This window comes from Balaenoptera musculus, chromosome 15, assembly GCF_009873245.2.
Source record: "Balaenoptera musculus isolate JJ_BM4_2016_0621 chromosome 15, mBalMus1.pri.v3, whole genome shotgun sequence".
NCBI classification, from domain to species: domain Eukaryota; kingdom Metazoa; phylum Chordata; class Mammalia; order Artiodactyla; family Balaenopteridae; genus Balaenoptera; species Balaenoptera musculus.
Genome location: NC_045799.1, coordinates 64,644,798 through 64,659,408, shown reverse-complemented (window position 1 = coordinate 64,659,408; position 14,611 = coordinate 64,644,798). Strand labels below are relative to the sequence as shown.

The following is a 14,611-nucleotide window of genomic DNA, read 5'->3' as shown; positions in this document are numbered from 1 at the left end:
TGGGGAAATTTGACCATTGACTGACTATAAGATTATAGTAAGGAATTATTAAATTTTCTTTTATGTGTGATGATTGGTACCATGGTTATGTTTTTTAAAAGTGTGTATCTCTCAAGCATATAGAAGAGTCTACAGATAAAATGATATAAAGGCTAGGATTTTGCTTGAAAATAATCCAGAGATTTACAGCAAAGGGATAGTGTAGAGGACATAAGAGTATGCAAAGGTTAATGGTTGTCAGGGCTAGGTGGTGGGAACGTTCATTGTACTATTCTCTATTTTGGACTATGTTTGAAAATTTCCATTACAAAATGTTAAAAAGGAGGGGAGAATAACAAAGGGATCCAATGGGACTTACGTTAATGATCTGTTCATGGAGCAGTCTGATCATAATCTTCCTTCCCTCTGTGATCTGCCAGTAAAGGTAAGTGATGATTCTGGAAGAGAAGAAAAGAAAGAATGGCAGACACTCTCTCCAATGCTTTACAGGCTCCGAATCTCAGCTGGTACAGAGGAACTGTTATATTTGCTTGCAAATGGATTTTGGCCCAGCCAGTGTTTCTGCAAAGTTGTATCTGGGTGAGTTAGAGGTTAAATACATTATAGCAATGGTTCTCACCATTCTACACGTAAATCACCTGAGAGGTGGAGAAAAGATTCATGCCATGGCCCCTCCTCAGATCAATTATTTGAGGTTTTTTTTTTTTTTTTTTTTTTTTTTTATTTGAGGTTTTTTGAGCACAAGGCCAGACATCAGTATTTCTTCTTCTTTTTATAGCTTTACTGAGGCATAGTTTACACGTTATAAAAGGTACTCAGTTTAAGTGTAGTTCACTGAGTTTTAGTCAATTTATACAGTTGTGCAAACTTTACCCCAATCTAGCTTTATTTTTATTTTTTATTGAGATATAATTGACGTATAACTTTGCATAAGTTTAAGGTGTACAACTGTGTTGATTTGACACATTTATATATTGCAATATGATTACCACCATAGTGTCAGCTAACACCCCTATCATGTCACATAATTATTATTTTTTTGTGGTGAAAACATTTAACAGTTTTTTATTTTATTTTATTTCATTTCATTTTATTTTATTTTGCCATGCCACACAGCTGGCGGGATCTCAGTTCCCTGACCAGGGATTGAACCCAGGCCACAGCAGTTAAAGCCCAGAATCCAAACCACTAGGCCACCAGGGAACTCCCTAACAGTATTTTTTAAATGCACATGATTCTAATGTGCAGCCAGAGTTTGTGAATCTGGACAGTGCTGTTCAAACTTCATTGCGATACAGACTTCCTGGGATTTTGTTAAAATGCAGATGCTGATGCTGGAGGTCTGGGGTAGGGCCAGAGAGTCTGCATTTCTAACAAGTGCCCCAGTGAATTAGAAGTTTGGAGGAGCAAGGCAGTAGAAAACTCCCATTTTAATTAAGGGGGCCAATGGCAACCCAGAGTTGGGAGGGAGGGCATGACCAAGAGCCGGGAGACCTAGGTTCTAGCCCCCTCTGCAAGTAACAGGCTCTGCAACCTGGAAACTATCTCTGCAAGTCAGCCCTTCTCTGTAAGTCTTATCACTTCCATCTGTAAAATTGAGGGGTCACTCGACAATCAACTGGTTCCACTAGTCTGTGCTGTTGAGTTGTGTCTCTCTACCAGAGGAGCTGCAATCTCAAATGCCATCAGGACTGGGCTTCTAAAGAGGGGCAGCCATCAGCCGACCAACTGTTCATGCAGGAAAATGGGCCCAGTCTTGGCAGATCTTCCACTTTTTCACAAGAAGTCAGAAATCTTTTTTTAATTTAAAAATGAAAGTACACTAACCTACATATCAATAGCACCCAACCGACTTTAACATAATCACAGCCTCAGAAAGAATCACACAATAATTTTCCTAAGCATTCTCATATCCAGTTTTTTCTTTTTGTTTTCGTGTTATTTCTTAAGAGGGAGCAGAGCAGGTATTGCTTTCTTCGTAAAACAGACCCCCCAAAAAGGATAAGAAGATATTAAATAACTTTTAGAAAAATTCAAGGGCAGAGTCGGGATGACCCAGAACACTGAGCCCCACTGTAGCCTTTGCCTTCCCACCAAACACCCCTCGGCTGACCACATGACGTGTTGATGAGGTATTTCCCCTCCCCTAGTTTTCCGAGGGGCCCCAATTACAGCACAATGAGGGTGAGGATGAAGAAGAAGTGCACGCTTCCGACGAGGTTCTGGTAGATCCAAACAACCCACAGGTAGCTGGGCTTTTCACTCAGGGTGTCAATCCATTTGTAGATGGACTCAATGAAGAAGCACAGACCTCGAAACGGGCCACAGTCAGCTGAAGGTTTCAATCTGATAAAACAAGGGACAGAGAAGCATCTCTAGTGCCAGACTCAGGTATAGTTTATTCCAGAATAGCCCAGTCGTTTCTGGGCTCTGAACACGGAACCAGCACTTCTTACCTGCTCCACCCACATCCCCCTGCAAAGGAAACCCTCTCGCTCATAGCCCCAGCTGGTGTGTTTTGTTTTCATGACCTGCATTCCAAGGACCAGCTCTTGGACAGGGGTATCACCTGATCCAACCGTAACCAATCCAAAGACCAGGCAGAGACCTCAGTGGTATCCTGGCACAAAGAAATGAACTGGGACGATCAGACTCTCTTCCTTAGGAACTTGAACTAAGAAATACAAAGGTGGGAGGCTGTAATCTAGGGAAGCTGGAGTTGCGGTAATAACGGCCACATGAAGTCAGTTGTTGTGAACAAGCAGAAACTAGAAGGCAAAAAGGAACTGGTTAGGAAGAGAGAAAAGACAGTAAGCACGGCGAGAGAGTCAAGGACATCACAGAACAGAGACGCCTGCCCTGAAGCCGCTGAGATCCTCATGGCTCCAGTTCCACGAGCATCCTAAAAATCAACTCCCTTGCTGTGTGTTCGGTTGCTCATTCATTCTACAAAGGTTTACTGCCCTTGTACTGAGGCAGGAGATAGATGGGCTCCAGGTTAGACATTTACAGCCAGTTTCCTTTCTATACTTCCAGATAGAGAGAACAACAGGAACAGGGTAAATAGCGGGACTTTGTCTCCAGTGGACACTTTAACAGTAATGGCAGGGACAGAGAGGGGCTCAGTCCTGCCCAGATAAAAGATAAAGAGAACACATATTTCTCATTCTTGAGGTCAAGGAGACCTCCCTGACTACATATGCGCAGAAAGGCTCCTTGGGGTTAAAAAGGAGGGGGCGCCACCCCATAATAGGTGATGCCAAGCCTCCCACAGTCCTCTGCGCTGGAATCCATCTTGGCTAAAAGTTGTGCACGCATGTTGGGGAGGGCCCTAGGGCAGGTCAGGTGTGGAAAAAGAAACCAGGTAATTGGCCAAAGGTAAACAAAGACCTGGAAGAACTGCCCTATGTCAATGATTTAACCACTCTTGACCACGCTCCTCCTCATTAGGGAGGACACCCACACCCTTTTCTCTCCACGTGTGTATCTCTGCCTTGCTTTTGTCTTAAATTAAAAAAACCGTTTCCCTGTGTGCTCGCCCACTTGCTGTGCTGTGTCTCTAATAATAAACTTTGTACCTGTTTTTACAGTTTTTGCCTCCTTGAAATATTCTTGCTTTCAAACGGGGCAAGAGCCAGGGGAACTTTGCTTCTAGCCTCTAGCCCTCGCTGGTCTAGCAGCTAGGATTCCTGGTTTTCAGCCAGGCTACCCAGGTTCGAGTCCTGGGCAGGGAACTAAGATCCTGCTTCAAGCCAACGCTCACTGCTGTCTCCTCGAGATCAGTACCAGGCTCTGTGCTAGACACTAAGCCCTGAAGAGTCCACAGTAAACAAGACAGACATGATACCTGCCCTCCCAGGTTCTGGTGGGAAAGATGGTCAAGCAATGAGTATGCAATTAAACAAAGATTCAAAGGCATTTCTGACATGAACTAGGGAACGGACAAAGGAAACCACCCCCACCCTGAGAGAGAGAGAGGAGAGCGGTGCTGACAGAAGAAGAGGTTGGTGGTGAAAGTCAGGTCTTCAAGAGGACTTTTGAGATGAGGGTGGAAGGAAGGCCGCCAAGCAAAGGGACTGAGGAGAGCACTTCAAAGAGGTAACCCCATCCCATGTGAGGAGAGGCTCTCAGGGTCCCAGCAGCAGACTGAGAGCCTTGAGGCTGGAGTAGGATGGCGCCATGGTGGGTGAGGTTGGAGAGGTAAGAGGGAGCCTGACCAGACAGGGCCTTTCAGTTCATTAGAGGAAGTTCTGTTCTGCATGTGGAGAGCTGCCTTCTCCCCAGCTGGGAAGCTGCAGAACTTGGAGGAAGTAAGGAAGCTGTGCCGTCAAGACTGGGCACCTGGCGGGTGGTGACCCAACTTGGATATATTGCCTCCCTTGGTTGTAGCATCTGTTGGTTACCAAGGCAACTTGGGTTAAACACTGAATTAAGCATGTCTTTTTATTCTGACCTGTGACATCTAGGGCCTTACTGATCCTGGAGAGACTGCCTTTCCCAGGGCTAGCCTACAAAGCATGCCTTTCATATGCAAACCTGAGCCCCCATCCCACCTCCATCCCCCCTCTCAAGCGCTCACACTCTGGGCCCTGTTCCTCTGCCCCTGTCACCCCAGGGCCACATACCAGCCAACTCCAGAGGGTCCCTATACCCCAGAGCCTGCTGAGATTATTCAAACTCACCCCTCCTAAGCCTGCTAACCCTGCCTTTCCCTTTCCTCTGCACGGAAACCACAATAAAGACTTTTGACCACGTTGACCGCTCTCTCCCTCTGCCTCTGACGGACCCTGGTGCCTCCCCATGCGGCCCCCCATGGTGTGATGTGCCCCCTCCCTTTGGGGTCTGTGAGTACAGCAAGTTACTTTTTCAGTGGCAGTCGTCTCCCGATCTGTTGGCCCTCACCATACCTGAAGAATGATAAAACCTACATTTTAAAGCACGCACCCACCCGCAAGGCTGCCATCTCCTACCTCCAGATGGTGATGGCCAGGGTGCACAGGGCCCCGGTGAAGGACGGGAAAAAGAGCAAAAAGATGAAGAAAGTCATCATCTGTGAGGCCTGCCAGGCTTTGCTCAGAGGCTGGAAATTCATCATCAGGCTGATCTGAAGAAAGAGAAGCAGTCACCTCCCTTCTGTAGCCGGAGAAGCAGGCCAGAGGGACCCCAGCCAGACACCAGCCCCCTGACACCTTTCCCAGCCCCCCCACCCCACCCGCTTCCAGCCACCACTGGGTCACGTGGGACTGAGCAAAGCCGATTGGTTCCACCTTCAGACTGACTCACATTTTTGACGTAAAACATGATGAAGAGAGTAATCATTTGGATTAAGGGCAGCAGAGGGCAGAAGAAGATTCCAGTCCTGTGAGAGAAAGGGGATGAGTGTCAGAGGTCAGGGGAGACACAGGGAATCCGTGTGGAGGGCAGGGAAAGAGGGTGTTATGGGTTGAATTCTGTCCCTCCAAAACTCATATGTTGAAGTCCTAACCCCCAGTACCTCAGAATGCTACTGTATTTGGAGGTAAGGCCTTTAAAGAGATAATTAAGGTAAAATGAGGCCAGTAACCTCATGTGGGCCCTAACAGACTCATACAGAGGGAAGAAGACCACGTGAGGGCACAGGGAGAAGGCACCATCTACAGGCCAAGGACAGAGGTCTCAGGAGAAACCAACCCTGCCAACACCTTGATCTTGGATTTCGAGCCTCCAGAATTGTGAGAAAATAAATTTGTGTGGTTTAAGCCCTCCGGTTTGTGACACTTTGTTATAGCCACCCTAGAAAACTCATACAGAGGGAGACTGATTCCAACACAGCAGACCAGGCAAATCCCACCATACCCGGTATCCACAGCTCTGGAAAAGAGATTTTGCAGAGAACGCTACCCACACAGCCATTAATTAAACCACCAGATGGCCTTCAGCCAGCCCTAACCCAGGTGTCCCAAATGTGGGATATGAACTCCTCCTCCGCCTTTGGCATTCAAGAAGGCCTGAGGTCCTGCAGGGACAGGCATTAAACTGCATCGAGTTACAAATGACAGGCATTAAACTGCATCGAGTTACTCAGCTCTCCCCAGTGCTTCTGAGGCCAAAGAAAAAAAAAATCTCAGTTTGGTGCTAGAATGTCTTTAAGTCCTAACGCTTGCCAACCTCCATTTTTTTTTAAAAAAGAAGCAGTCTTTAGACTGAGAGCCTTGACAGACAGCAGCATCTAGCTAGAATTTAATGACTTTTTGTGATGGGATTGATTTTATTTTTCAAATTACTTGCAATTTCTGTCAAATGATATGATTTTCCATTGATGATGATAAAGACTCATTAAAAATATATTTAAATTTTAAAAAGGCAAACAATTTAAAAGATAATATTAAGTCAAAAACAGTACAGGTGATAGATAGATATACCCCAAAAATAGGCAGGCTGGTGTACAAAAGACTAAAGTTTGGGAAACATTTTCCTCACCTCATTTTCTACCATCATCTCTAACGTACACTCAAACTCTGTCATTCTATTATCTTCTTTTAAAGCTCATCATCAAAGGCAATATTCTCCTAAAACCCACAGAGATTAAATCTATAATTGCCACGGAGAAAGGAAAAGATATGTGTGTTTCCGATTGTGCTTATTTATGATTTATTAACAAAAACCTTAAAGGCCCAGAAGTAATAATGAGCATCTCATTGTAAGCTTCCCCGCCTCGAAGCTAACACTTCCCTTGGGAATCTCTGTCAAATGGTCAATAGTATGAGTGCTCAGGCTCTAGGATTCAAAAACCTGGATACTGAATCAGATGACTTACCCACATTACTTATTAAACAACAAAAAAGTTGAGTGCTCATAAGTACCATACGATCCAGCGATTCCACTGCTGTGTATATATCAAAAAAGAATTGAAAACAGGGTCTCAAAGATATATTTGTACACCCATATTCATAGTAGAATTATTCACAATAGCTAAAAAGCATAAGTAACCCTGGTGTCCACTGGCAGATGAATGGATTAACAAAATGTGGTACATACACGCAATGGAATATTATTCAACCTTAAAAAGGAAGGAAATTCTAACTAACACATGCTGTATGGATGAATCTGGAGGACATTATGCTAAGTGAAATAAATGAGTCACAAAAAGATAAATTCTATGTGAGTCCACTTATATGAAGTATCTAGACTAGTCAAACTCAAAGAAACAGAAAGTAGAATGCTGGTTGCCAGGGGCTGGAGGGGAGAGGGAATGGGGAGTTGTTGTTTAATGGGTACAGAGTTTCAATTTTGCAAGGTGAAAAAGTTCTGGAGATTGGTTACACAACAATGTGAATGTACTCAACACTACTGAACTGTACACTTACCAATGGTTAAGATGGTAAATTTTGTGTTATGTGTTTTTTACTACAATTTTTAAAACAGAGCCCTTAAGGATAACAACAGCCATATAATATCCCTACTTATAAACATTTCTGAATCAGTTACTCGCTAAGCACTCAATGCGTACATTTTCTCATTTAATCCTTACCACAACCCCATGAAGTAGGTACAAGCATCGCCCCCATTTACAGATCAGAAAACTAAGGTTTAGAGAGAGTTTAAGTTATTTGCCCAACGGCATCCTGTTCATTGAGATAATGTGAGTAAAAGGCCTTTGTAAACTGCCCAGTTGCCAGTGGGTGACCTGGCAGTGTGCAAACGCATCACCTAAACTACACAAAGAAAAAGTCCTCACCACCTCCAAAAATAAATTCACTGACGTTAGTGAGTTATTTGCAGATAGCCAAATCACCCGGGGCAACTTTAAAGAGTTGGAAAATAAAGCACTTTACAGTTGTATGGCATATTGGAGATTGCAAAGCAGTTTTCTTGTATCATCTGATTTAATCCTCAACACGATTCAAAAGCAGCTATTATTATGTGCATTTGACAGTTGAGGAGACTGAGGCTCAGAGAAGCTCAGTGACCTCAGTGAGTAGAAGAGCCAGCCCCAGAATCCAAGTTTATCCAACTCCAAATCCCCTACTTTCAGATTAGCAACCCCCCAAAAGATGGAACCTGGCCATGTAATATGCCATGCAGAATTCTGGCATTAGCTACATCATGTTAAAATAAATAAATAAAAATAGTCACTGGCTATTGGTTTGAGTTTCTAGGTGAGCTTGTCAAAAATTTGATGCAACTAGCTGGCTATCCTCAAAACACACATGTATGCTCACACACACACGCACACACACACATGCACGTGTACGCATGCACTATTGCCAAAATTGAGGTGGCAAACCCCAAAGGCTACAGAGGTCCCACCAGAGCCCCACCACCAGGGAGTGAAGCAGATCAAGTGTAAGGCAACCTTCTCTGCCTTTATTTTCCCAGTTCTGTTGAGATATCAATACAAAGTAAAGTTTTCTGCCATAAGAAAACTGACAGCATAAGGGCAACAAGAAATGGCAAATCAATACTGGGGAGACAATAGTTCAAGGTGGGGTCTGCAGCAAACTGGAACCACTCACACCAGTTCAAGGCCCAGACAATTGTTACCATAATGGGAGATGACCTAGATCTTTCCTTTTTTGGCGAGAAGCCAGAAATGTTAAATTTTATGTGAAATCTCCTGATTCTTAAATACTGGTGGTTAATTCAAATTTTTTAGAGAAAGCACTGCATCGGACAAGCAAAACACACTTGCAGGCTGGATACGGCACGGGGCCCTCCAGGTTAGGAATACCTGCTCTATGTTGATTCTTGGCTGAAGTCCTCATAAAGGAAAAGAACAGTCTGGGACATGAATTCATGGTTCTCAGACTGGCTGGATTTGGTATCACCTGTGCAGCTTTGAAAAACAACAGATTCTGGGCGTTGCCACCAGAACTCCAAGTCCACAGTCAGGCGGGAGCCACTGGGCAAGCCAAAGATTGTCAAAACTTACCACACCAGAGTTTGTGAGTAGATCAGTTCTAGGACATTCCTGGCAATGTCAAACTCCTGTAAGCCAAGACTTGGGATAAGCCGCATCCCAATGATTCTGTGAAAATGTAATGAGTTTAGTACCCAAACCATCAACTCCCTCCTTCAAAAGATTCCTCACAATCGACACAGGAGGACAAATCCTCACCAGTTTGGAATAAAGTCATAAGTTCCCTTGCAAATTTCTGAAAATCCCAAGTATGAGCATGGCTTTGAAGAAATAATTGAGGGAAAATGGAATTAACACAATGCATTCGAATGGAGGTACTGCTCAAGTGGTTCCGAAAAATTCTAGAGAACATTATGTAAATTATCCCAACTACTATTTAAACAGATAATTAATTATGAATTTAAAATAGGTATTATTTAAATGAGATAATTATTTAAATTATCCCAACTATTATCTTGTTTATACCACCTTTTGCTTGTTAAACCTTTTTTTTCAGGGGCCAAACTCGGCATTCTCAACCCAAATAAACTGAAAATTTTTCAGCTTTCAGTTACTGCTATTGAGTTAATGGTGTTTCCCTGTTTTCTAAATCCACAAGGAGGAACCCTACGTCCCCATTTATTCTGAAGAAACTTGAGACCACTTTGATTTTTTTCTTACGGAGGAACTGCCAGTAAAAAACTGTTGTAAAAAATAAACAAAACAACAACAACAACAAAAAACTTCTCACCTTTATGTCCAGACCCTGGACAGAGGCTGAACTAAAAGTGAGTTTGGGCAAACTGAGTGAGGAAATTTGGCTTTCAACCTACCCACTGAGGAAGGAATCAGTATTGTGCCATGCCATCTTATCACTAGGGCAACTTGCAAAAATAAGTAAATGTCTATTAGGAATGAGATGCTCATAATATTATTATAAAATAAATGAATAAATAAAAGAGGACCACACATGGGCCAATGATGACATTGCCCTAATCCTGCACACCTGGAGTCTAAAATAAAAATTAGTGCATTAATTAAATTCAATGAAAGCAATGAGATAAATCTATAAGTACAGGCATGGAAGGATGACAAGGCGTACTGACAGAATTAGTAAGAGCAAACTCCATAGCGATTTTGCAGTGTGACCCCATTTTTGTCTTTGAAAATTATATAGTATACACACACACAAAGCAGTGCATAGACAAATCTGGAGGAATATACATAGACTAGAATATTAAAATGGTCTATTGTGGATAAGATTTCAAATGACTCTCTGTTTCTGTGTTTAATTTCTAGAACTTTCTCAGGAGATTGCATAGGGCCAATTGAACTAAATGAACCTTGACAACAGGACTGTCAGGTCAAGATGAAATTTCAGTTAATTCAGAAGAAAACAATATTTCAAAGGACAATAGTCAGACTTAGAACAACGTACGCAGACTTAGAACAACGTACACTTAGAGTACAGAAGGGACCCACACTTACTGCTCAGCCAGGACTATGGCTCTGGTTACAACGTCAGGTATAATTACTCGAGACAGACAAATATTTACCTCCTCAGGAACTCCCCCAGGAAGGAATCAGCTAAAGAGAACACAAAATCCATCAGAAGGAGCCGGTAGATTTCTTGGCCAATGAGGGTTTCCCAACACTGGAAGGCAAACAAGATTTGGGATGTGGGAGGAGGCTGCGGTCTCCACTTAGTTCCCATCTGTTCCTGGCCCCCTGTGCTCATAAGAATGTGGCTGGTGGCTTAGTTTGACTGAGTCTTTGCGTGCCCAGAAAAGCAGACCCACTCTCAACAGAAATGCACCTTTAGGGTGAATTTGTTTTCAAGAATGTTTATTCTCTTCCTGTGCTCCTTCTTCCCCCATTAAGGCTTGCCCTCCTCAGGTACCCAAACTTTCCCTTCTCACTAGCTCTCCCCTTTAACACTTTTCTTCTTTGTCCTATGCCCTCTGGATCCCGTTTCTCAGCCAAGGAGAGCAGGAGGTGTCAATGGCTAATAATGCCTCCACTCCTTTTGCTTATTAACCTTATGAAAAACCAATTAATATCTTCTTGTTTAAGAAAGTGGCCTAGAGGTTTAGCAGACTAGCACAAACGGGAAGGTTGAATTAATCAGCTTATGAAAATGGTGGTTAGTTACCTCTGTAGGAAGTCAGTGCTATGAGCTGATGGATTGGGAGCTTTTAGATTTGGCTGAATGAGGAAAGTTTCAGGTATACAGCCCAAGGATGGATGGAAGAATGGATGGATGATTAGATGAATAGATGGATAAGTAGATGGACAGATGGATGGAAAAATAACATGATATCTGCTCTAATATCATAAGCAGAAGCTCTTGAGAAACTCACTTCCTCCCTGGTGGTCAAAGGCAAACTTAAGGCAAAACAGCATGGAAATCTCACCTCATCACCAGACAGGGCCACAATGTTGAGCCAATAGTGACAAAGAATTCCAATGATTGGTAATTTCACAAGGATGTTTCTAAAAAACAGCAGCAAAAACAACTACCATTACCCTCCACGGCAGTCATTAGTGCTGTTTGCCAATATTTCCTTTGGGGCATATGGTAGGATGGAAATTCCTGCCCCCCTGTGGTTGAGTGGGTCTATATCGCTAGATCTGGCAAATGAGTTGTGAGCAGAAACGATGTATGTCATTTTGTGTCACTTCTAGACTAGAGCATTTAAATGCCAGTGAGACTCTTCAAGACTTACTGTCTTCCCTCTGGAATGACAATCAGAAGTATTTGAGATGGTTGCTGCAATCTCAGCCTGGATCCCTGAGTGACTAACATGAGCAGAAATCCCCTGCCAATCCACAATGGGCATGTAGCATGGACAAGAAATAAACATTTGTATTCTAGACCACTGAGAGTTTGAGGTGGGGGATGTTTGTTACCACAGTTTAACCTCATTTATTCCGACTGATACACCTTCTTTTGGGTATCTCCAAACTACCTGATTTCATTTCTCACTGTAATAGTAGTACATATACATACTATTCATCAGGTGCTACCGTGGACAGTAAACATGCTAAGCACTTTATCAAATCATCCCTCTTAATCTTTACAACTCTATCATAGGGTAGATAGTATATTATGCCTATCTTACCGATGAGGAAACAGAAACGTAGAGAGATGAAATAACTTGTATGAGATCACACTATTTGTTTAGGGTCATGGCAAAGGTTCAAACCGAGGACCATCTGATTTAACAGCCTGAGGTCTTAAACCCAGTCACTTTGCCTAAATCAATACCTTCTGGTTTTAAGAAGTCTTCAGCATTGGTGTGCCAAGAATCATGCACAACTAGACCAGTGATTCTCAAAGTGTGGTCCCCAGACCAGCAGTAGCATCTGTAAACTTGTTAGAAAGGCACATTTTCTGGCCCCAACCCGGATCTGCTGAATCAGAAACTCTGGGGTTGGGGCCCAGCAATCCCTCCAGGTAATTCTGGTGCACGCTAAAAGTTGAGAACCATTGCACTAGACAACATTGTGAAGAAAGGGACAGGATCCGTCTTTTTCAACTCCAGATCCCAAACCTCTTACCCAGTGCTTAGCCTATAGTAGACCCTCCATAGCTACTAGATTAACACCTTAGTATACAGTGATACTGTGATTTATAATAAGAAATATGTATTTGGTCTTCTTTCCCTTTTCTGGCACTGAGCTCCTAAAGCCGTTGGAATTTCCTAAATGAGGAGAGCTATCAAGGTGCCTTTTGTTATATTAATGGAGTGACTGTTGGGAAGCCCCGAGGTCTATTAAGGTTAGGGGCTGGTTGCCATGACAACCAATCCTGTGATTAGAGGGTCTGAACTCAGCTTGCCTATCTCAGACTCCAGGGAGGGGAGAGGGGCTGGAGTTGAGTTCAACCACCAGTGGCCAATCATTTAATCAATCATGTCTATGTAATGAAGCCTCCGTAAAAACCCAAAAGGAGGGGGTTCAGAGAGCTTCCGGATGGGTGACAGGACAATATTTGGAGAGAGTGGAAATCTCTGAGAGGGCAAGGAATCTCCGCACCTCTTCCCCATACCTTGCCCTACATACCTCTTCTACCTGGCTGTCCCTGAGTTATATCCTTTCATAATAAAGCAGTAATCTAGTAAGTAAAGTGTTTCTCTGAATTATGTGGGCCGCTCTAGCAAACTAATCAAACCTGAGGAGAAGTTCATTGGAACCTCCGATCTCTAGCTAGTCGGTCAGAAGCCCAGGTGACAACATGGATCTGCGACTGGCATCTGAAGTGGGGGTGGGGGCAGTCTTGTGGGACTGAGCCCTTACCTTGCGGGATCTGACGCTATCTCCAGGTAGATAGTGCCAGAGTTGAATTAAACTATAGGACACCAAGTGATAGTGGAGAATGGTTTAGTGATGTGGGAAAACCCCACACATCAGAATTGGTGTCAGAACATATACATTTACTGCAGTATAACTCCAGGTTAAACTAGAAAACACACTCTTTTAAGCCAAGAGAAGCTTATCATAGGTCAGAATGATTGTCTATTTCTGAGCTTTCTCATTTTCTCTGCGTGTAGAGAAGATTTTAAATATTTTATGAAGCAATACATAGGGCTAATATATATTAAAAGGTAATGAATCTCTCTTGGGATCAGAAAAATGCAAATTAGATAAAGGGATTAGATCAAAATGACACACTGAGCATACACGCCTACCACCTCTCTATGCAAATTCTATTGAAATGATAGAAAAGTTAAAAGCTAAAAGACCCATAAAGCAGAGGAAAACAAAAAAAGTCACCAAGGACAGACCAGAAATACAGAGGGATTTATGGAAAACAAAAAGCAGAAATAAAAATATGAAAAGATTAAAGAAAGATTAAAATATAAAAAGGGGTTGGAGAAAACCCCAGTTTAAAACAAATTTGGCAGAGGACTTCCTCAGAGCTTGTGGTAGTTCTGAGGATGCACGGAGCTTAGAGACAGCAGATACGAAGTGTCTGGAAAGGGCAGCTGGGTGATTATTTGACTTTGCTAGATGTCAGAAAACCTCAAAGCAACACCTGCAGACCTCAGAAGAGGTAGTTAGAATAGAGAGTCTTTGGCCCACTCAAACCCGCATTCAAGTAGAAAGGCAAAATAAAAGACATGTGGGAATGTGGAATTACTTAGAAGGCTGACCATCCTGAGATCTACTCTAAAATGATGTCTTATCGTCTGCTATAAAACGAGGAGGGCTTCCCTGGTGGCGCAGTGGTTGAGAATCTGCCTGCCAATGCAGGGGACAGGGGTTCGAGCCCTGGTCTGGGAAGATCCCACATGCCGCGGAGCAACTGGGCCCGTGAGCCACAATTACTGAGCCTGCGCGTCTGGAGCCTGTGCTCCGCAACAAGAGGCCGCAATAATGAGAGGCCCGCGCACCGCGATGAAGAGTGGCCCCCGCTTGCCACAACTAGAGAAAGCCCTCGCAGAGAAACAAAGACCCAAGACAGCCATAAAAAAAAAAACAAAAAACGAGGAAGTTGTAAGTAGGATACATTTAACAAACACTGGTGAGCAAAGAAGCCAGTCAAACTTAATGTGTATGTCCAGAAAAATTGCTTTATGCCCCTGAATTGTACATTTAAAATGGTTAAAATGGTTTTTTTAACCACAACAACAAAAAAAAAATCCCAATTGTTTCTAACCATTGAAAGGAGGCACCCAGACATGTAGGGTGGGTAGAAGTGAAGGCTTTCTCAGATTTTTTTCCTCAGGC

The 14,611-nt window shown here is 43.2% G+C and overlaps 1 protein-coding gene across 1 annotated transcript in view; it reads right to left on the bottom strand.

The window, feature by feature from the left end:
• Positions 1–14,611, bottom strand: part of TMC5 (transmembrane channel like 5) — a 43,091-nt gene that overhangs the window by 4,340 nt on the left and 24,140 nt on the right. The window contains exons 11-17 of the mRNA XM_036827512.1: positions 11,293–11,371; positions 10,435–10,532; positions 8,912–9,007; positions 5,284–5,359; positions 4,971–5,104; positions 2,173–2,346; positions 359–437 (exon numbers count right to left, since the gene is read on the bottom strand). Of these exons, the coding sequence (XP_036683407.1) occupies positions 359–437; positions 2,173–2,346; positions 4,971–5,104; positions 5,284–5,359; positions 8,912–9,007; positions 10,435–10,532; positions 11,293–11,371 (736 nt within the window). The remainder of the gene's footprint in view (positions 1–358; positions 438–2,172; positions 2,347–4,970; positions 5,105–5,283; positions 5,360–8,911; positions 9,008–10,434; positions 10,533–11,292; positions 11,372–14,611) is intronic.